The following is a 22,410-nucleotide window of genomic DNA, read 5'->3' on the forward strand; positions in this document are numbered from 1 at the left end:
ATTTTACTGCTTGCTGCAGAGGACTAGGAGTGCACAGGCAGCCCCTCTCTGTGCTCCAGTTGAAGGACTCTAGCTTTCAGTAGAGGCTGTTAATTCCGTTAAATGAGAGTGTCTGAAATAATTTGATTTTTAGTTATTTAGTTATGCTTGATTCAAACAAAATTTTTTTTTTAGTGAATCTTTTTAGTGTACAAAGTCTTCACGTTTATGTTGAAAAAAGTGTAAGAAAGACACGAACAAGGTAGTGGAAGAAATTTCCATAGTGAACCCACTGGTTCTAGTTACTGTACTGTACACTGGTGTAGTACTGGACATGTTGTTAGTGAAGGTTACTTTTTAGGCATTGAAAATACAATTTCAGGGGAAAATGGAAAAATAGTAATTTATTTCAAATTACTAATTATACGTTTTTGTGAAAAAGTATTCTACATATTTTGGCGGATTGGGATTGAATGGTAGTTCAAATGTTATTTAAATAATGAGTGCATGATGATGGAAAGTGAGTAGGAGGACTTTGCAATTTCAGTAGAAGTATTTTAAACAAGTTCAAACACTATTCAGTAACGAGTGGAGAAAACAATGGAATAATAGAGAATCTGGATAATTTGTCCTCCTACACCAGCATCAACTTTTTTTGAAGTGTTACGTATAGAAGATGGAAATTTCACACCTTCCCACATGTCTTAGGCAAGCAACTTGAGATCAGGTGCCTGTACTGAAAAGGTTTTCCTTATTGCCATCCTAAATGTCTCTTTCTTGCCTTGTCTTTAATGGGCAGTGGATATAGTTTGCTTCCTCCGCTGTGCCATTTTTTCATATAGGAAGTCTGTTCTCCTGTCTTCCCTTGGTCATGCTGCTCAAGGAAATGTACATTCAAATATGAAGAGTAAAGAAAAGCTCCAAGAGCAAAGCTAGCCTATTTAATAGAGTAAAGCTGAGGTCAATGAAGATAAGAAGGAAAATCTGAAATCCCTCCTGGTGTTCTGGAAAGAGAAGCACTGGGTTTGAGAAAAGGATGTAACAAAATATAATGCAAGTTTCGAGTTGTTGAGTTTTATTGCTATTACTTTGTTTTGTTTTGTTTATGTGGGGTTTTTTTAAACAAAACTGAAAGACGAAAGGAATCTGATAAGGTTTATATTGTGATATTCCTGGAGCTAGGGTGAATGTGAAGGCAGTGATAGAGAGTGCTGGGTTCCTAGGGGATGGTTAGGTGAAGATGGAAAGGCCACTGTGGTTAGAAATGTGATGTGTGTTTCTTACATCCATTTTGTGTTGGTTTTGGTTTATAGAGGAAATTAATTGGTAACTTTTGATGCTAGGAGAGAGAGAGTAGAGGCCTGAGATTCTTTTCATTGAATTAGACCTTGTACAAATGCATACTCTGTTACTTAATTGGATTTGCAATTACATAGTTGGCACAATCCACAACCAAGAGTTGTTTTGTCATTGGTACCTATGTTTCAGATTTGAGGAAATCAGGGCTCCTCAGCATCCCATCAGGGAGAATGACACAGAGCAGGATAATTGACCACAGGGGAAGGAGCAGTGATGGGTAAAGGGAAAGCAGTGGTATGGGTTCACATGAAGCTTCAGAGGGAGGGCGGGCAGGGAGACGCGCAGAAAGCAGAGGGACAGAGAATACAGCTGCACTTGGGCCAGAACATTTGATTTGTTAGAAAAACTCAATAGTATGTCTCCAAATCAGTGTGAGTCTGTATATATGTGAGCTTTCACCTGCCTGGAGAGGGGATAGAGGGACTACTGTGGATCAGAGCTGAGCCTGCTCTTCTCTCGGGAGTCCAGTTTTCCGGCCTTTGCAGCAGTTCTGGGCTGAGACACTGTTCAGCATCTGCTGTAGAAAATTGGTTGGTCATTTAGTGCCGGTTCCTCTTTATCTGCAGCAACATGAAAGATTCATTGTAAGACTTCCCCAACACCATGTACTTTGTGGAAGCAGTTAATACAATTACCGTAGAAATGTTGAACGAGTGACTTTCATGAATTAAATTCACTTTATGATTGTAAGACCTAGTCTCATCATAACATTTGAAAGATAGTATGGAAGAACTCATGAAATGTTTGAAGAAAAGCTTTTTTAGAGAATTGATTTTGATTCCTTGGAAGTGAAATCCCTGGGAAGTAGAAACCATGCTAATAAAGAGTATTTTAAAAAATGGCACTCAAAATGGCTAAGGTTTATTCTTCAAAAGGAAGAATAGGTACTGGTGACTCTTCATGGCTAATGGAATACATGTCTGGTTATGGGGGGATGTGCATATGTCTATTTTTGAATAGCACAGTACACAAAGAAAGGTCTTGTGTGAGCTTTGAACAGACAGCTCAATGAAGTGCCAAATCTGGTGCTGGATATGGCTATAGGTAACTTCAGATAGGGCACAGATCTTCACAGTAGTTTTTGAGGTGTCAGAATTTCATTATGTGACCCAGTAAATCACCTGTATGTATAGGATGTGCATTTGCTGGAGTGCAAAGCAGCTGTCTGCTGGCTGTTGTTAAGCAAGAAGCATCTTTTAGCAATGAACAGAGCCAAGAGAAACATCCAGAGCATAGAATGCTTATAAATGCTGTCACATGTGCATGACAGGAGTTGTTACCTTGGCCAGTACTTTGGATCTATATAGGTTATTTAAAGATTCCAGAAATGTGAACTTCTGAGTTTAAGCAACAGAAAAGGAAGGGAAAAAAAAAGGAAGATATAATTGAGCACTCAGTACATTAAGGAATATAACTAAATTTATGCCTAGTTTTAAAATTAGTTTACAGCTATCTGGGGTGAGATTCAACTCCAAACTGACACCTGCATTTTGGTGTCTGTGTGTAGTGTACTGTGAGCCAGGGGGTTGGCAGGCCTCTCAACAGTCAGTGGAGTTAGAGCTAATGTCAGTGGAGCCTGGGGAATAATTAATTCTACTTCAATGCAGAAGCCTCCTGGCTGTCTAGCTCAACAGCCACGAAGCATCTATGTGCTTATGTAATTTCCTAAATCAAATAATGTACAGCAAGGAAATAATATAAAAACAATTGAATTTGTGGTGTCAACATGAAATATTCTTATAAAATGCAAAGAAATGCAACAAAGCAGCTGATAAATAAGAAGTTCCTGAAAAATTTTGGGCTACTAGTAAGGTGCCCACTTTATTTATTACACATTATTATATTAGCTATTTGTTAGATATATTGACGCACTCTTATATCTGTTTTCAATTACATGTTAAACATTTTTTTTAAATTAGTGAAAAGTAGGATGATTTTGTGCATCAGAGTAATTATTTGTAGTAATCCATTAATTGATACAAGCCATTACTGATACATTATTTGACTAAACACGAAGAGCCTGGCATTATTTTTTCTCAGTTACAGAATTTAAATTAATTTTAAAACATTGCAATGTAATTCTCAACAACACAAAGTTCTTGGCCAAAAAATTGACATGAATCAAATCCACGTATGCATATTTTACTGACAAATTGAAACATTAATATTTTGTCTTAATGTTTCCCTTAAATATACTTTGTCAGGAAAGAAACCAGAACATGCAATTTTTCAAAGATCAATAATTGATATGCTTTGTGGTACTTAATTAATCCTTTATTGCTTTCAAGTGCATGAATTAAATGAATAATGAAGTTTAATTAAAATTGATGTATAAATTTCATATTTTCTTGTCTTTATTTTTTGAAATATTTTTATCTTTTTTTACCTATGGAAGGTTTTTTAAAAGATTAGCTAAGGAATGGAAAAGGTAGTTTATACCGATTTAGCTTTAATTATCAATGCAATTTTTGACATAGAACAGCTAGTCTGTCAGGAAGCTGGAAACAAAAGAAGGGCTAAGGGGAATCTCCATCCTTTGTTGAATGTGTGAGGAAACATAGGGACAGAGGATGAGGAAAATCCTGAGTTATTTAATGCCTTCTTTGCCTCAGTCTTTAATAGCAAGACCAGTTGCTCTCTGGGTATCAGTACCCTGAGCTGGAAGACAGGAAGGGGGGGCAGAATGAAGCTCCCATAATCAAAGGGGAAATGTTCAGCACCTGCTACAGCACTTAGACACATATGAGTCTATGGGGCCAGATGGAATTCACCCAAGGGTACTGAGGGAACTGGGGAAGTACTCACTGAGCCACTTTCCATCATCTACTGGTGGTCCTGGCTAACTGGGAGGGTCCCACGTGGCTGGAAGTTGGCAAATGTGATGCCCATCTAGAAGAGGGGCTGGAAGGAGGAGCTAGGACACTAGAGCTTGACTAACCTGATCTTCTATGAGATCCACTTTGTGGAAGAGGGAAAGACTGTAGATGTTGTCTACCCAGACTTTAGTAAAGCCTTTGACACTGTTTCCCACAGCATCTTCCTGGAGAAACTGGCTGCTCATGGCTTGGATGGGGACACTGTTGCTGAGTCAAAAACTGGCTGAGTGGCTGGGCCCAGAGAGTTGTGATGAATGGTGCTACATCCAGATGGCAAACAGTCACTAGTGGGGTTCGCCAGGGCTCAGTGTTGGGATGAATCCTGTTTAATATCTCTATTGATGATCTGGAGGAGGGAACCAAGTGCACCCTCAGCCAGTTTGCAGAGACCCCAATTTGCATGGGAATGTTGATTTGCTGGAGGGCAGGAAGGCTTTGCAGAGGGATCTGGACAGGTTGGATTGATGGGCTGAGGCCAATTGTGTGAAGTTCAACAAGACCAAGTGCTGGTTCCTGTGCTTGTGTCACAACAACCCCAGGCAGTGCTACAGGCTGAGGCAGAGTGGCTGGAAAAGGACATGGGGGTGCTGGTTGATAGCAGCTGAACATGAGCCAGCAGTGCGTCCTGGTGGCCAAATGGCCAATGGAATCCTGGCTTGTATCAGAAATAATGTGACCAACAGGACCAGGGCAGAGATCATTCCTCTGTACTCAGCACTGGTGAGGCCACACCTCTAATTCTGTGTTTTCAGTTTTGGGCCCCTCACTATAAGAAAGACATCGAGATGCTGGGGCATGTCCAGAGAAGGGCAACAGAGCTGGTGAAGGAGGTGGAACACAAGTCATATAAGGAGTGGCTGAGGGAGCTGGGGTTGTTTAGCTTGGTAAAAAGGAATCTCAGGGAAGACTTTATTGCTTTCTACAACTACCTGAAAGGAGGTTGTAGCAAGGTAGGAGTTGGTCTCTTCTCCCAGGTAACAAGTGACAGGACAAGAGGAAATGGCCTCAATTTGTGCCAGGGAAGGTTTATATTGAACATTAGGAAAAATATCTTCACAGAAAGGATTGTTAAGCATTGGAACACACTGCCCAGAGAAGTGGCTGTGTCACCATCCCCAACAATATCTAAAAGACATGTAGATGTGGTGTTTAGGGTCATGGTTTAGTGGTGGATGTGGCAGTGCTGGGTTAACAGTTGGACTTGATGATCTTAAAGATCTTTTCCAACCTAAACAATTCTATGAGTCTTTGAAGTTCTGTGGTGTTACACCTCTCGCATGTTTTTCTCATCACCTCTTTTCCCTGTACCTCTAAAATACCCCCTTTAAACACTTCCCTGCTCTTAATCTGACTCTTTTCTCTGAAATCTTTCACATCTTGCTGAAGATACCTCGGATAATCCTCACGCGCCCTTCCACTTCTGATGAAGATACCGACCAGTTGCCCCCAGACCCTGATGACTTTGAGCCTGAGGAGCCTGGCAGCGCAGGAGGCCATGTCTATTCAGACTGTCTGAGCAGTGCTTTTTATCCTCCCTAATAAAGTACTTCTCTGGAAGGAGTTAATGGGTGATTTTCTCTCCCATTGTTTGATTACATTTAGTGTAGTACTTGAACCACTATGCCTTATTTATAGCGAAACCCCTTAAATGGAGGATGGATTTGAGCTGGAGGAGCAGAACCCTGTTTGTATTTCTTTGCCTTGAACTTTCCTTTGGCCAGCACTTGAAACAAAATGCACTGGGTAAAGTTATGTGAATGTCACTATGTGTTTCAGTATCCACTTGTAAGAGTGTCCTACAGCACCTAAATGCAATGGTGAAAAAAGCAGGTGATTTTTATTCAGAAGGTACTTTACCCATTTTGAAACACAGTGAAAACAATTGTATAGTTTGTTGGGTTTTTTAAAATCGTGTCCATGTTTTGTCTATACAGCTCATCCTTTTATCTGCCCCCATGTTCTTTTGAATTGTCCCTTTTAATGTTGTTTTCTATGAGAATTAAAAAAAAATAATTCTGTCTTTAATAGTGCTGGGGTTTTTTACCCACAGAGAAATGTTATTTGTGTTGGAATTCTGTATCTCATTCTAGTGTAATAAAGAATAGTTTCTCCAGGTATATCAGTAATGTGAATATATATCAGATTTGAACAAGACCTGTAAGTTGCATTTTATTAGATCCCAATGCAGGAGGCACCTTATGCAACTATGTACCTGAGAGTGAACTGAGAAGCAATTTCTTGTGCTTGAGGAACTGTCTGAGACTCTTTTATTTCTCCTCCTGATTTGCATATAAGCAGAGCACCTTTAATTTGCCTTACTGCAGTATGCCAGTATTTCATGTATGTATGTGTGTGTGTATATATGACGTAAGCATTTAAAAGAAAATGTTCCTGTACAAGTGTTCAATCCTTTAATTCTCTTCACTGCTATTCAGATTTCTAGTGCATTTTGAGATGTTTAATAAGCATATGTGGGGTTCCAAAGTACTGCCTTAACTCAGAGGTGAGGTCTGGCCCTGCTAGACTGGAATGTCATTACTTCCTTTTCATGTACATGAAGTGTGTATTGATGGTTTTTATGATGTTTATACAGTTTCTTTTCCTGTAAATATAATATAGCACAACTCTGACCTGGTAAATCCACATCTTTTATTCCCATTCTGAAAGATTTCTGAAGTGATCATTCATATATAACTTCAATGAATGCTGGCATCTGGCTTTTCCAGAATTATGAAGTTCCCAGGAGAGTATGGCTGTCACAGAGTTAGAACAATATCTCCTACTGACAAAACAGATATTTTATTTTGAAAAGATAGGTTTGCAATAACACTGTGATATCACATCAACTGCATCCACTGTGGTTTTTTCATTATCTTGTACTTCTGCATTTTAATTGAAGATAGCAATAGGAATATTAAGCTAATTTCTTTCATTTGCAAAATGAACATCTTAGAATCTGCTATGACTTTAATATTAAAGACTATATTATGTGCATAAGCATTATCTTTGTCCTGGTTAGAACGGCTGGGACCAATTCATCCCTGGATGGGTGTAACCCAAAACTGTGTATTCTATAGCCTCCATGCCATTTCCCAAAAACTGCTGTCAGTAGAGGCCTGCAAGGTGGGAAGATGTTCCTGTACCCTTTTATGGAATTCCCCGCTCTGATATCCTTATATGGAATTCCCCGCTCTGATAAGAGGGACTGAGCATCCACATGCCCTTTTATGGAATTCCCTACTCTGAGGGAGGGACTGAGCACTCCCGCCTGAACTGGAGAGTATATAACTGGGAGTTTCAGAGCCTTGGGGCTCTCTCTCGTGGGACCCAGAGGAAGACAGCAGACCACCGCTGCTCCCAACCAGGCTGAGACCACCACCCTCAACTGGACTGCAATCACCACTTCTGACCAGACTGCAGCAGCTCTCCCACCAGCAGGTTTTATCCCCTCTCCCTTTGCTTTGGACTCGGGGGGTGGGCCAAGGTACACCACTTTTGTTCATACCCCAGGGTGCTGGGTTTGTACATTTGGGTTTTGTGGATTAAAACCAATTGTCTGTCTGTATACTTGTACTTATTGCATTATTTTAATAAATTGTTATTCTGACTTATAAATCTCTCTTTTGAATTGAGTTCATTTTCCCTTGCTGGTTAACTTTTAAACCAGCACAATCTTAAATAATGTTGATAAATGAAATAATATTTAAAATGTTTGCTTCCCATCCCTTTCTTCCTCCAAAATAAACAGAGTTCTTCCGCCATGACTTAATGTTTGATCAATGCATATTGCAAAAATATCAACCTCAGAACCCACAAACGCTTTGGCAATCTAGCTAGTACTGTACACTTTATTACTGGTTTTTTTGTGTCTTACTGCACTGCATAAAGAAATAAACTCAGCTGTTATAAACCAACCCTAGGCTGCAGAATAAGTAGTAATTGAGAGTTAGTAAAATAAGAGCTCTGTTGAGAACTCTGCATTGTATTTTTTTTCCTTCTCATACATAAGTGTTTTAGATTCTTCATTAGGTCTTGGAAGTCAAAACGTTTGCTATCAAAATTCCAATCTTTTAACCAAATGCTGTTGCCGTTCAGGAAACTTTTAAACACTTAGATATTTATGTGTCCTTTTCAACTGAATTTGTTTTCAAGGCAAACTTCATATGGCAGTGTAGAGAATTTTGCTGTGGTTATAAACTTACGGTGGTAACACTCTCTATGGAAAAAAATTGAACACACATTGACAAATGAACCCAAATACTTATGTAAATGGACACACAGCTCTGCAAAATATATCAATCAAAACCTATGCTTATTCAAGCTTTTATTATGAAAAAAATCTCCGCAGTAGCCGGTAATTATGTTCCGCTTTTGTTCTGCAAAAGAGGGGCAGAGGTGCGGGTCAGATGCTGGTGTCCTTATCAGCGTTACTGAGTAATGTTTCTTTTGAGGTTTGGCTGTTCGATAAGAGTGGGCAGAAACAGAAGGTGGAGACAGTGCAATGGGAGTTGGTCTGTTAATGACAGCTCATATCCTGTGCTCTTGCTTCCTGGTGACCTGGGAAGTGACTCGAAAAAACCCACTGCCTGGCTATGGAGCAGCCACTCATTTTCTGTAGGGAAAAGCTGCCACATCATTTAAAAGATAGCTACAAAGGTATTTAATGCTTTCCTAATTAGTCATTTCTCATCATTGTCACATCCATCGTTGTGGAGGAAGGGATGGCAAACAGTACCAATAAATATGGGAGGGAAGATTTTTTTTGTGTGTGTGTAACTCATCTATTGAAATATATTTTACAGCCCAGGATAATTTGGTTTGCTGGGATATAGCAGTAATATTCAGGGACATCATGTGTATGTAGCTGAAACAATGGATATTTGACAGAAAAGAGATCTGTTGTTCCACTCCCATATGTACTCCTGGAGGACAGCAGATGTAGGATCTTGCCGGCACAAGGATAGTCCACTTCAGAACAATCGACTTAGAAGACCTGCAAAGAGAAGAAAGTGCTTACAGCTTACATGGACTTCCACGTCAGAAAAGGCTCAGAGCTCTTGGAATTAGTTTGTTATAATGTTGAAATAAACTTCCTTGTTTTCATCCTCAAATGTATACAAACTTGTCCCTTTGGAGAAACTTTGTCAAGGAGCCTCTTGCTCCCTGTACATGACATGTAGGATTCTGCTTCCTCACATGTAAAGCAGAGACTGGCTGTGCCTGTGATGTTTTCCTTTTTTTCCACGCCTGCCACCTCCTGCTCCCTGAGTGTTTGCAGAGCGAGAGGGGTGGACCAGGGAGCGACAGCAGCAGCTGCCGTGTGCCATGGCAGGAATGTGGACCCACCTCTCTTAAGGATCAGCTTCCCACCCTTGGCTCCTGGCTGCCTGGAAGGTAAGCCTGCTTTGTATACTGTCCCAGTACTCTGCCGTGCTCTTCATTTCTGCAAGGATCATGCCATGAAATGCCAGCTAGAAACGCTGCTGGTGTCCTGTCATTTCCAGGCATGTGCATGTGACCCTGGGTGCATGTGACCTGGAGTAACATAGGGATTGCTTGCTGGTGTCGCACGATGGGACTGAGAGAAGGGTGAGCACCAGAAATAACCCAGAAAGCTTAACTTGTGGCATCTGCCAGACTAGCAGTTATAAGTAGTGAGGCAGCCTACTGAGTTTTGTGCTTGTTTTTACTTTCAACTTTTTGATTTAAGTTTGGGCAGGAACTCTCTCCACATTAGACTTTTAAAAATCACTGTGGATGTGATTTCTGTATTACTCTTAGGGTTTTAAGCTGATATATGTGACTTAAGTCACATAGCTTTCAACTGAGTATAATATAATTGACCACATCAGGGTCAGAATTAATACTTCTAACTATTGAAAGCTTATGGTGTGTCTGATGCAGAGCAAATAAAAGCTATGGGCTTAAGAGCAGCAGTGCAGATGTGCGATGTGTGGTGCAGCCATTGGCTGGCTGCCCTGGGCTACCACTGAGCCAGGCTGGAAATAAAAATAGGCAAAGTAAAAGAATTACGGAAGCCACATGAGTGAAAACACAGCTAGAAGTGACAGGCACACATTGTGATAGTCACTGGCTTCATTCTCTAACAGCAGGTCAAATGAGCACAGAAAATACATCTGCTTGAATGGCTTGTTTACACAATACTGCTATTTGGGATATTCAGCACTTGCCTCTTACAAAAGAACCCACAGCCTTCCCCCTCATCAGCTTCATCTCTTGGGCTCTTGTTAGGTCCTGCTCTGAGAAGAAAAACAAGTGTCAAGAGGGGAGTGACTGTAATAAAAAAAATTAATCGAAAATAGCACAGTAATTTAGGCAATGTCTAGAACATGCTTTTACTCAGCACCTCTTTGCTATGTTTTCCCTAGCAAAGTAAAACAGGAAATATACAGTTACTGTCTCAGAAAGTCCCTGGAGTAGAATAACCATTATTTCTATGTAGGAATAAGAAATGCACTGTCATTATTATATAAAACCAAATTCTCATATGGTTAGGATCATGGTCTTTCCTCAGGTTTAGTGGTGAAATATCATGCTGAGCAATCTGTGGTAGATAATCAGGTGATGTCAGCTTTTCTATGATCTCTCTAGGGTCCTTATATAATTCAGGCTACAGAAGAGCCTTGCATCCAGTATTTCCTGGGCTCCCTGATTTGAGCATGATGGCATGAAGTTTGGTGTCATACTTTCTTGCATTCACAGCTTTTTTTTTTCCTGTTCCCATCTCCAATGCAGTTTGCTTCAACTCCCTTGCAGTTCCACAGTCAGCAACATGATACATCCAGAATATAAATTTCCATTCATGAGAAGTGGAGCTTCTTAGGTGAATGCTATTAGATGCTTTTACAAGAATGTTAAGGGAAAACCTACTTGTGAAACTACATACACTCATCACCATCTTATGTTAAAATTATTTAGTACAGTCACTCCAATAGTCAATTCCTTGGGTCTTCCTGTAGTGACCATCTTTGACATGGATGAGCTGACACATGGAAACAGTATAAGACCCTGAAAGTAGAGACAATAAACATGATTGAAGATGAAGTTTTAGGGTAGTTAGGATGAGTGCTTAGTAACACATGGCACAAATGCCAGATAAAAATCTGCTGTTGCTTGCTTATATATGCCTGGAGTCCTGTATTGCTGCTTCATTGCACTACTGACAGCCTGCTCCTTTATGACATGGATATCTGCTCCCCAGCCTGAGGAGGGAGTGATTCCCTGGGAGCTGCCGTTTGGAAGCCTGCCACCAGTGGGACAGGGCTGGGAGCACATCAAGCAGAAGCAGTTGAATGTGACCACCTGAGGTGCTCCAGTCTTTGTCTGTGATTGAAAACTGTTGCAAATGGACAGGTTAATGGGAGTGGAGGTGCTTCAGGTTTTTTCACCTGCCCACAGGAATGGTTAGTAACGTAAGCAGCAGTGTAATGTAAGCTGCAGTTTGGATCCCACTGAAGACCTCCTTTGAGGTCCGTAAGTGGTACAAAGACATTAAGCAAATTTCTTGCCACAGGGATAAGCTTCAGCCTCACAGAAAAGATTTTGGAGATATGAACTTCTTATTACTGCTTGCCTTCCTGCTGAAGAGTAGGGAACTGCAGCTTTCCTCTGGGTATTAGGTTGCTTACTCTAGTTCCTTTTATCCCAGCATTTCCAGGAGACACAGTGGGGTGTATTTTTACTTTCATGACATCAAGCTCACATTTATTCCCTCTGCTATGGCAACCCTTGTAGATTTGACTGGTTCTTTGCTTTTGCTTTGCCACGTTTACTGTTCTGCTGGCTGTCTTATTCTTCTGAAAAGAGAGGTAAAAGAAAAACTAAAGAAAAATAATTGTCACTGAAGTAACTTCTTCTTTTTTCTGAAGAATGTTTCAGAAAAGGTACAGTCTGAAGTTTGAAGGGGGTGTTTGTCAACTTTTCATATGTAAAGACTGTATAGACTGTTGGGGGACAACTGACTGCCTTTTCTTCCTATCTAAGGCTCTGAAGATTCCGTGAGTATCACATCTATCAAGAAACATGCTGAAAGGAGTGTGCCTAGTTTGGAGTGTTGAAAAATGATAGATAAACAAGAGTTTCATATTATTTATTTGCCCTATGTGTTGATTTATTTATTTTACAAGAGTCTTCTTTTACCGATGTATTGAGAGGAAGAGGTGGAAAGGATATGTGTTTACTAAGACTTAGTGAGGTGCTTAAAATGCCATCTTTACAGTTTCGTAATGAACCACAGATTGACCAGAGAGCACATTCTTGTTTAACAGAAGCAAACATTTTCTGTGTTATTCTGTGTCATCATGCTTCCCCTTCCCATGCTGGTACACACAGAACCAGCCTTGTGTGTGGATCAGTCCTTAGACAACATGAGCCCAGTTGATGTGGCAACAAAAGGGTGTGTTATATACCTTGGCATCCTTAGCAGGGACACTGAGAGGTTCCTCCAGTACTGCAGCTTCTAATATTGGCCCCCTGACCTTTTCACTTTGAACCAGAGCCAATTTATTGTTCTACAGTCCACTAACAGATTCCACAACCAGGTTCTATGTGGCTATTAGCTCCGTTTTAGATATTCACTGGTCATTTCTTAATGGTACCTGCTGAAAATTTTGCAATTCTTTCTGCGTTTTGAAAGTGCAAGATATCATGTTCTGATATTAGAAAAGGAGACTACACTCTGCATGAGGGAATATGGGAATAGCTCAGTCCCAAACACTCAACAGGGAAAGACCAACAGTCATGCTAAAGCACTGTTTTAAAGTATTTTCCTGTATGCTTTCACGTCTACATAACAACATGTGGTGCCAGTTAATTGCATTCGTCATTTTACTTGCTTAAGAATCTCTGTGAACACAAGTTAGTGCTACTGAGACATAGCTATTAATTTTCCTGGACTTTTCTGGTATGAGCTGGGGTCGAGGGGGCAAGGAGAGAGTGAATGGGGCTGGTAACCAAAATCCCTCCTGAACAATTTGCTGTGATACCAAACCAATGTTTATTGTTATCAGAGGCAGCTGTCTGCCCTTTCTTCACGCTTCTATTTGTGGATTTTCGTTGGCTATAATTGGAAACATGCGCTGTCCAGAAATCACCACAGTGCTGCCTGATACTTTTCTCTCCTAACTCCAAAAGTACAGGCATATCTAACATGTAGTCAGGTTGAATCACTTCTGCTCAGGATATTAAGTGGTTTTTATTCCCCTGGGAAATGGAGTTAGGAAAACATGAAAGCAAAGTCTCAGGAAGAGCGGCTTCAGAGGAAAAGCAAATGGTAAGATATATTGAGAAGTGTTGATATTTTTATTTTTTTTAATTTAACTATTAGAAGAAAAATGAAATAATCCATTGTACTTTACAGGAGTATTTCCTGGCTTCCTTTAACCACTGACCTTAAAGATTGAAACTTCATGTATGCTAAATTAATTATGATGGTACATTTCTGTGGAAATCATGGAAATTTGTGAATGAATATTGTGTGCATGTGAAATGCAAAAACTGAAATCTAGTTAAACATTGATTTGCTATCGTAACCCAAACTGATAGCTAATAGTCTGTGGTTTTCTTGTATTTTTCTTGAAGAACTATTTAATATCTTTGCACATTATTTTCCATAACTTTAGATCAGTAAATGGCAGAAGAAATTGTTTGTGTTTGGAATGAATCTGGAACTTATTGAAAAGAGGTGTGGCCAAAACAAATTATTAAGAGAAAGTGAAAACAGTCAAAACACAGCTTATTCCTAATTAGCTTAGGCTTGCAATGCAATTTATAATTTGCTTAACATTAACATGGTTATTTTCTTGATATCACAAAAAGAGCAGTTTATTCTCGACTTTGCAAAGGCTGTGAAGAAAGGTGGCCACCACTCTTGCTAAGAAACAAATTAGCGCCAAATTTTTTAGCACTTATCTTAAATACTAATGGCGTTTTGTAGATTTTGTTTCGTAGTGGGCCAACATTTACTCCTTTTTAATCATAATGTTTGCCTCATTTAGCCTCAGTTAAGTGAGTCTTGGCAAGCTTGTGTGTTAGTTAACAATTTTAAGTACAACTTCACCAAGGCAAGGTGCATTGGGCAGGAAATAGGGAAAGTGCTGAAACTGAAAGTAATGACCTGCCCTTAAAGTACCTTTTCTTTTTTACAAAAAGAAGTATTTATCTAAAGAATAATATCTGAAAGATCATTGCTAAAGCTGCAGCATGAAGTTCTAGGAATATTATTTATTATTTTACTTGTTCATTTTCTAATTAATGGATTAATTCTTTAGACAGTGACCTCATGTTCAACTTTTGGTTGATATATAAAATATAAGAAAAACTCATCAAAATTAAAACAAGTGTAAAATCCACTTAAGCTTCAGGAAAGCTCTCAAAGGAAATCTGTGAAATTTTGTTCTAGCTTATGCATAGAGAAAATATATGGCAATGTAATCAATCAGTATGATTATCTAATTGCATACTCATGCACAAGGAATTGAGCAGGCAACCTTAAGTAAGGCTTTTCCAAAATGCAGAGTGCTTCATTTGGAAACCTAATGATCTGCTGATTACTTTCTCTGTGTGCATCATTTACTAATTTTAAGAATAGCAAAGTGGAGCAAACAGAGACCCCGCTATTGGGAGCCACACTAACACCCATGTCAGGTCACACACTGTTCAGTAGTTTCAAAACTAAATCCTCCCAACATGTTGAGCTGAGAGAGTCCCTGTTAGCAGTGACAGGTCACATTCCTGCGGGTGCTCAGTGAGGGGGATGGAAGATGCCCTGGCTCAGTGGGTTTCACAGCACTGTTGACTGTGGGAATGCTTTGGCCCTGTGCCAGTCCTCCTGCCCCTTTCCCTGTCCCCTTCCAGCTGAGCCCTAGTCTCCTCTCTGTTCCACCTCTCTCTCTCTTTGCCTGTGTAGTCTTAATGCCTTTCTTTCTGTTTGCTAGATTGATTTCCCTTTGCCCCTACATTTTTTTCCCTAGTTTTGTATCTCCTGGGCTTTTATTGATTCTGCCTCTTGTTACATGTGGTCAGGTCAACTGACTGCATGGGAGCAATGTCAATTTGTGGTACAGATGCTATTTGTACGTGTTATTGTTGATGTCTGTTCACATATTTAACTTCAGTAGAGCAAATACATGAACTATTTCATATCCCTGCTTCCACATCCTGTGCTGCCTTTTTGCACTTCAGCTCAGTTACAAACTCCCTGTTTAGCCACACTAGTGTCCTGATAAGTCTGCTTGTATTCCTGAATCATGGACTGTCTCGCATGATTAAGAGGTTGCTTTCAAGGATGTGATGGCTTTCCCAAGCTCCTGGTGTTTTCAAGCTGCCTTCCATGGTATCCCACTTACCAGCTCCTGGATAAGCTGAAGTCAGCTTTCCTAAAGCTCAGGCTGTGTGTTTGGGTATTTGTCTTCCTCAGTCCCCCACAAGATCTTAGGCCTTGCTATTTTGCAGGCACTACAACCAAGCCTGCCACTGAGTGTAACATCCCCAGCTACTTCTTACTTGTTTCTGAATAACAGATCCAGCTGTGCATGATGTTGGTTGGCCCATCCAGTGCCTGAATCAAGAAGTGTTCCTGACACCCTGCAGAAATTGTCTGGATTGCTTGTTCCCTGCTGTTTTGTTCTCTAGAAGTGTCACAGAAGCTAAAGTCTCATGTAAAAAAAACCCAGGGTGTGCAATCCAGATACTTCCTTGAGTTGTTTAAAGAAGTTGTTGTGAGGAGCACTGCTCACTTCTTCACCCCATCCCTGCTGTTTGTAGCCCAGCCCCACCATGATGTTACCCTTGCTGACCTCTCCTCTGATCCTGACCCACAAGCCCTCACCCAGCCCTATTGTTCAACCTGTACAAAAGTTCTCCACATTTAAGCTGCTGCTTCTTGCGGAGATTGTGTCTTACTTTTTCCCCGTCTTTCTGAAGAGCCTGTGTCCCTTGCAGCACTATAGCCATGTGAGCTATCTCACAGCATCTGTTATTTCTACAATGTCATAGTTCTGTGACCTATATATATTTATGTGTGTAATGCAAATCTTGGATTTGTCCACTTGTTACAAGTATTTCTAGCTATTTTCGAAAGAACGAAGTCTATGTCATCCTGAAAATATTCTGACTGTAGTGTGTCAATTAAATAGAGTCCAGTTCATGCTCAAAGTTTAACATCCATAGAATACAACCTCATAGACAATTTTATGAAGTGGTATTGTACCTTTACATTCACTGCTTACTGTGGATGAGATAAATAATATAAAATTCTCTGCCACTTCAGGCTATTTCACAATATTTATGACATTTATTGTTAAAGAATTCTTGTCCTTGCTTCCTGGAGGAAAACTCCTTGGTGGCCAGAATCCTAAAGAGTCTTTGTGTGGAGCTGACTGTGGAAATGGAAGATAATGGAGGTCCCATTTTGTAATGGGAAAATGGAATGACTCACTATAAAATAGATTGGACTAAGCAGATGGACTCAATTTTCCTTTTCATAGTTTTGATAGCTCAGAAGGACAGAGTAATTCCAGAGTTTCCCTTTGGAAATGACAGCTCAGCTCAAAATAATCTGTTTTCATTCTGAGTCCTCCTCCCTTAGTGCATATTTGCAGTGCCTCTGTTATTTGAATTAATTTTAATTATATTTCACACTTGTCTGTTTCCTATTTAATCTATTTTCTCCCCACAAAAAAGCACATAAATTATTGCATTTAAAATAACGTTTACATTGACGTGTTTAGCAGGGAACTTTCAATCTTTGTACTTTAGTTTGTAATATGAGGGTTTTTTACTTTCTTCATGCACTGAATAGGAATAAATAACAGTCCTATACAGAAAATAAATTCAATCGAATATATGAATCAAAAAGAATGCTATGTACTCCTTGAAATGGCATGAAGGTTAGGTTTTGGATAAGAGGGCTGCAGGACTTCATTCAAGGAATTAGCTTTTGCTTTTCACAAACAATGTCCGAATCAGCTCATACAGAGCAAGGCAGTTCGGATCAAGCCCACCCAAGTGAAACAATGATTAATCTTTGTACACTGGTAGCAACATAAAGAGTCCTATCATTATAAGGTCTTCTCCATGGGAAATGTGGGAAATAGAGACTCCTTGAAGAAGGCAGCCTGTTTCCTGTGGTTTGCCACCTAAGGGAGCCCAAACAGAATGGAGGATGGTGACTAATGAGGTGACAACTGTTGAATCCCTGGAAGGCAGGGAGGCCTTGCAGAGAGACTTCAACAAATTAAGAGAACTGGGCAGTCAGCAACCATATGAGGTTCAACAAGGGGAAGTGCCGGATTTTGCACCTGGGAAGGGGCAACCCTGGATGTACACACAGACTGGGGAATGAGAGGCTGGAAAGCAGTTCCATGGAAAGGGACCTGGGGGTCCTGGTAGATGGCAAGTTGAATATGAATTAGCAGTGCCCTGGCAGCCAGGAGGGCCAACTATGTCCTGGGGGACATCAGGCAAAGCATCTCCAGCTGGTCAAGGGAGGTGATTGTCCCACTCTGCTCTGCACTGGGGTGGCCTCACCCTGAATGTTGTGTGCACTTTTGGGCACCACGATATCAGAAAGATATTAAGCTGTTAGAGAGTGTCCAAAGGAAGGCAACAAAGATAGTGAAGGGCATCGAGGGGAAGCCGTATGAGGAGCGGCTGAGGTCACTTGGTCTGTTCAGCCTGGAGAAGAGGAGACTGAGGGGAGACCTCATTGCAGTCTACAACTTCCTTGTGAGGGGAAGAGGAGGGACGGGTGCTGATCTCTTCTCTGTGTTGACCAGTGACAGGACCCAAGGGAATGGCCTAAAGTTGTGTCAGGGGAGCTTTAGGTTGGATAGTGGAAAAAGATTCTTTACCCAGAGGGTGGTTGGGCACTGGAACAGGCTCCCCAGGGAAGTGGTTACAGCACCAAGACTGACAGAGTTCAAGAACCATTTGGACGATACTCTCAGGCATATGGGGTGACTCTTGGGAATGGTCCTGCGCAGGGCCAGGAGTTGGGCTCGATGATCCTTGTGGGTCCCTTCCACTCAGCATATTCTGTGATTCTGTGACTGGTCCTGCTTGCAGGTTTTGTTGTTGATTTAATGACATGTAAACCAGGTGAGAAGTGAGTATGAGATGGCAAGGGTTGTTTGAAGAGCAGAAGATAAGAGGAGAGCTGGGTGGAGGCTGGTGAGAGTGGGCATGGCAAGAGGCACTGGGTACAGTCATGCCCCTGCAGAGACCCCTTCTATCAGATCACGCTCGTTCATGTGCTGGTGAGGACTGGTGTCAGAGAATTAGAGATGGCAGCACACCCTCTGGACTCAGACTGTCCTTTCTTTGCCAGAAGCAGGATGCCGTGGCCAGTGCTCTGTGTCACTATCTCTGGGCATGCACCAGGCTCTCAGAGCAGCTACTTCCTGATGGCACTGTGGTGCTCAGCTTGGGCAGCCGCATGATCAGTGGTGGCTGCAGCACCGGCCAGAGAGACATGGTAAAACCTCCGTGAAACAGAACAGAGAAGGGAGAGGAGCCAAGGGAAGAGCGAGTGTGTCTGTGCAGATACAGAGAGTCTAACACTTGGACAACAGGATCATCCTTGGCAACAGCAGATATTTCTATGGTTGACTAACAACAGAATAGCTGCTTTGGAGGGGAACTGTGCTTATGCCTATGTGACACACCAGTCTGTTAGCCTCTCCTCCTAGTGTCCACAAGTAAGCGCCCTTCCAGATCACTCCAGTGGGTGGGGGGAGTGAGCCTGGAAAAGCTGAGGTGGGAGGGATAGGATTGCTTCTCCAGGGAATAATTTGGATTGGAGTCTGTGAGAGGAGCAGGTCTGTAGTTCCTTGTGCATCAGGTATCTGGCGTCCGAGCAGGGCTCAGGGTCTGTGTGCTCGTATGTGTCTGGCCAGGACAGCGGTGAGGTCACCTGGTCGTCTCTTGCTTTGGAGAGAGGAGGGCATAATTGCTGTGTGTGAGGATGGCAGGGATTCAGAGGGGTTGAAACAGAAAGATACAGCCCAGAGTGCGGAACATACAGGTGCTTCTGCGGGTTATGCACTGTGAGAAAGCTGGAGGACTGCCCAATACAAACCCCTCCTCCTCTCTGCCTGTTCTCTCACCTAGCAAAAGGCAGGCTGGTGGCTGCTAGGCTGCCGATTTACCTTCCGTTGAGAGCGTAAGGGTGAAAGGTGAAGTGAGATTTTCTGTTGTTGTTTAAGTCCTCTTTCTACACTGGTTTATTTTATACTTTGACTTTTCTACTTCTGCCTCCTGTAAGAACACACCTACCCCCAAAAGAAGCTCCTGAAGATAAGTTACCTGCTTGAATCCTTTCTTCACTTTGATAATTCAGTGCTGAAGTGTGAGTATCATGTTCATCTCATGGCACAGGAAACTAAATAACTGCAAATACTTTACTATAGAGTCAGAGAAGGTTTTATGTGAGTATACATTTAAATGATTCCTATTTATCTTAGAGGAAAGCTTTAGTTCATGTTCTGGAGGTTGTATGTGACCTCCTCGGGGAGCTTTTGTCATGCAGCTAAGTTCAGCTGAGTTGACACACTTAAGGCATTTTGTGCTACTTTGTACCAAATTACATCAGCCTTGGCTAAAAGGGTTGCTCATGAGAGACACTTTCAAATGTCCCTGAGCTTTGAAGATCGGGACTGAGGCTTTGTATTAGCTACAGCAAGAAACTGGTAAGATCCTAGCATGGAGGCAATTGTGTCTTGCTGCACAGATGTAGGAAAATGGCCGAGACAGCACTCCAGCTAGAAGATCAGCATTTCCGCTTGCATACCTAGAGTTGCATTCCTGCCTAGCTGTGTGGAGGCATGGATTACTTCAGGAAGTGGTCACCGAGGAGGAAGGAATTAACTTGGAGGCTGCATGTAGCAGCATATTTTTGGCACTGTTGATGTGACATTAAACAGGACCAGAGCAAGTGGGAAGCACTGAATTCTGGTCTGCCCTTCTTTCTAATCCTGTCATGTAATACAAGTGCAATAAAGCAAGAGCTACCTTTTCTTTAATCTAAAGCTAATCTTACAGAGGCACTGCTGGAACACTTGAGTTAGGCTTTGGTTGATTGGTGGGAAGAGAGCTATCTTGGAGACATGATATCAGTGCACTTTTGAATGGAGGTTATGTGAAATATTACCATGCAATTTCATGCAGGAGTTCAGAAGAGGAGGGCAGCAGATCCCTGCAAGGTCTTGAATGTTATGGTAAAAGAGGCTTTTCATGAACAAGTAGTAATTGCATGTTTTAACATTTTGGTGTGAGGAAATATAAGAGCCCCTATAACAGCTGGATCAATTGCTACCACAGAGTCATGTAGGGCAATTTGAGTGATTGAATTCTGGGGGAGTCAGCAAGGAAAAGAGTATTAGTGTGGAGAGACAGCCCTTGCTGATGAATTAAAGCAGTTTTGAGAAATATTTCTAAGCACTGGAACTCTCTTACATTCAGTTAAATGGAAAGATTGTTCTGTGGTATGGTATTGGTTTTATACTTGTATAACTTGAGAGTTAGAATGAGTGAGAGACCATTTCCAGAAATAAGTTTGGCTACAGAGACCATTATTGCAAAAAATCTTTTTTTTTTCAAAAGATATTCCTCAGGAGTTTGTGAGTTATCAGTGATACTTGTGAAGATGTTCACTGTCCATTGCTGCTGCTAACACTGAAATTTGGGATTAACATGAGGAAAAACTCCTTCATTAGAAGGGCAGCACTGGAACAACCAGGGAGTTTGTGGACTATCCACTCTGGGAAATTTTCAGGACTTAACCGCATGAAGCTATGGCTGACTTGCCCTTGCTTTGGCAGTAGTCTTGGATCCATATGCTGGAGTGGATGACCTCTAGAGGTCCCATCTAAACAACATTTCTTCCATTTAATTTTGAAGCTGCAGTGCAGCATTTGTCATGAAACATGGTAATAGCTTTTTCCATCTGCAAATCTCTTTTAACACATTTAATATGTATACACAATAAGACTGTGCTTATCATTGACATCTCATTCTAACATTTTAAACCTCATGATTTCAATTCACTGTTCTTTGAATTCTGAAAACACTCAATAGTACAGCAGTGGCATTAAATCTGTTGCTTTTATATGAATTCCTGGAAACAGACCTTGTTGTTGTTTAGCCCCAGACAGCAACTAAATACCACACAGTCACAACCTCACCATCTCCTTCCCTGTCCTCTGCTGGGCAAGGGAATTAGGAAAAAAAAGAAAACTTTTGGGTTGATATATGAACAGTTTAATAACTGAAACAGAATAAAATCATAATAGTAATTATAATGATAAAAATAAGATTAATAATAATGAAAAGGAGAGAGAGGAATAAAACCTAACAAAGACATGTGATGCACAATACAATTGCTCACCACCTGCTGACCAATGCCCAGCCTGTTCCTGAACAGTGATCAGCTCCTCCCAACCAACTCTTCCCGGTTTATATACTGAGCACGATGTTCTGCAATATGGAATATCCCTTTGGCCAGTTCAGGTCAGCTCTCCTGGCCATTCTCCCTCCCAGCTTCTTGTGTACCTGCTCACTGGCAGAGCATGGGACACTGAAAACTCCTTGGTTTAGTAAGCACTACTTAGGAAAAACTAAAACATCAGTGCTACTAGGAAGAACCATGTCCCAGCTGAAACCAGGACAAGCTACTTGACAATGAACAGAATAAAAAGAGAGAAGTGATTAGTGAAAGAGATAAAGAAGGTGGATGTTAACTGAGCTGGACTTGGATGACAACATGCATGTGGTGTCCCACCCTTAAGGGGAGAGGAGCACCCAAGGTTCAGAGATGCCTGTGGCGAAAAAGGAAAGACAAAAGTTAGGGTCCACAAAAACTTACAGTAAATTATACACACAGCGTGGAAACTGGTATGTTAGTCCCTTATAGCATAAACACACTGCAGTGGATTTTGGATAAGGAATAGGGTGAAAGAAGAGAGAGAAATTAAAGAGAGAGAAATTATGGAGAGGGAGAGAGGAAGAAAAAAGAAAGATCAGCAGTCCTGACTCCAACATCAGTCCAGCTCATGGGATGTTCAGGGTCCTGGGATGCATGTGCACTTGGACTTTGTGGTGGTACCTTTTTATAGATAATTTTTCCCCATCCTGGGTCTAAGCCTCCCTTTCTATGCAAATTAGTTATCATATGCAGTTC

At 41.2% G+C, this 22,410-nt stretch overlaps 2 protein-coding genes across 2 annotated transcripts in view; both read left to right on the forward strand.

Moving 5' to 3' along the window:
* Nucleotides 1-6,504, forward strand: part of LOC113973648 (protein scribble homolog) — a 28,797-nt gene extending 22,293 nt beyond the window's left edge. The window contains exon 7 of the mRNA XM_027696033.1: nt 5,601-6,504. Coding sequence (XP_027551834.1) covers nt 5,601-5,753 — 153 coding nt within the window. The 3' untranslated portion in view covers nt 5,754-6,504. The remainder of the gene's footprint in view (nt 1-5,600) is intronic.
* A 6,846-nt stretch (nt 6,505-13,350) lies between these two features.
* MLIP (muscular LMNA interacting protein) overlaps nt 13,351-22,410 on the forward strand; it is a 107,711-nt gene continuing 98,651 nt past the window's right edge. Inside the window, exon 1 of the mRNA XM_027696048.1 lies at nt 13,351-13,506. Within this exon, the coding sequence (XP_027551849.1) occupies nt 13,444-13,506 (63 nt within the window). The 5' untranslated portion in view covers nt 13,351-13,443. The remainder of the gene's footprint in view (nt 13,507-22,410) is intronic.

The sequence above is a fragment of the Neopelma chrysocephalum genome, unplaced genomic scaffold, assembly GCF_003984885.1.
Source record: "Neopelma chrysocephalum unplaced genomic scaffold, ASM398488v2 Primary Assembly neopelma1_104, whole genome shotgun sequence".
NCBI lineage: Eukaryota > Metazoa > Chordata > Aves > Passeriformes > Pipridae > Neopelma > Neopelma chrysocephalum.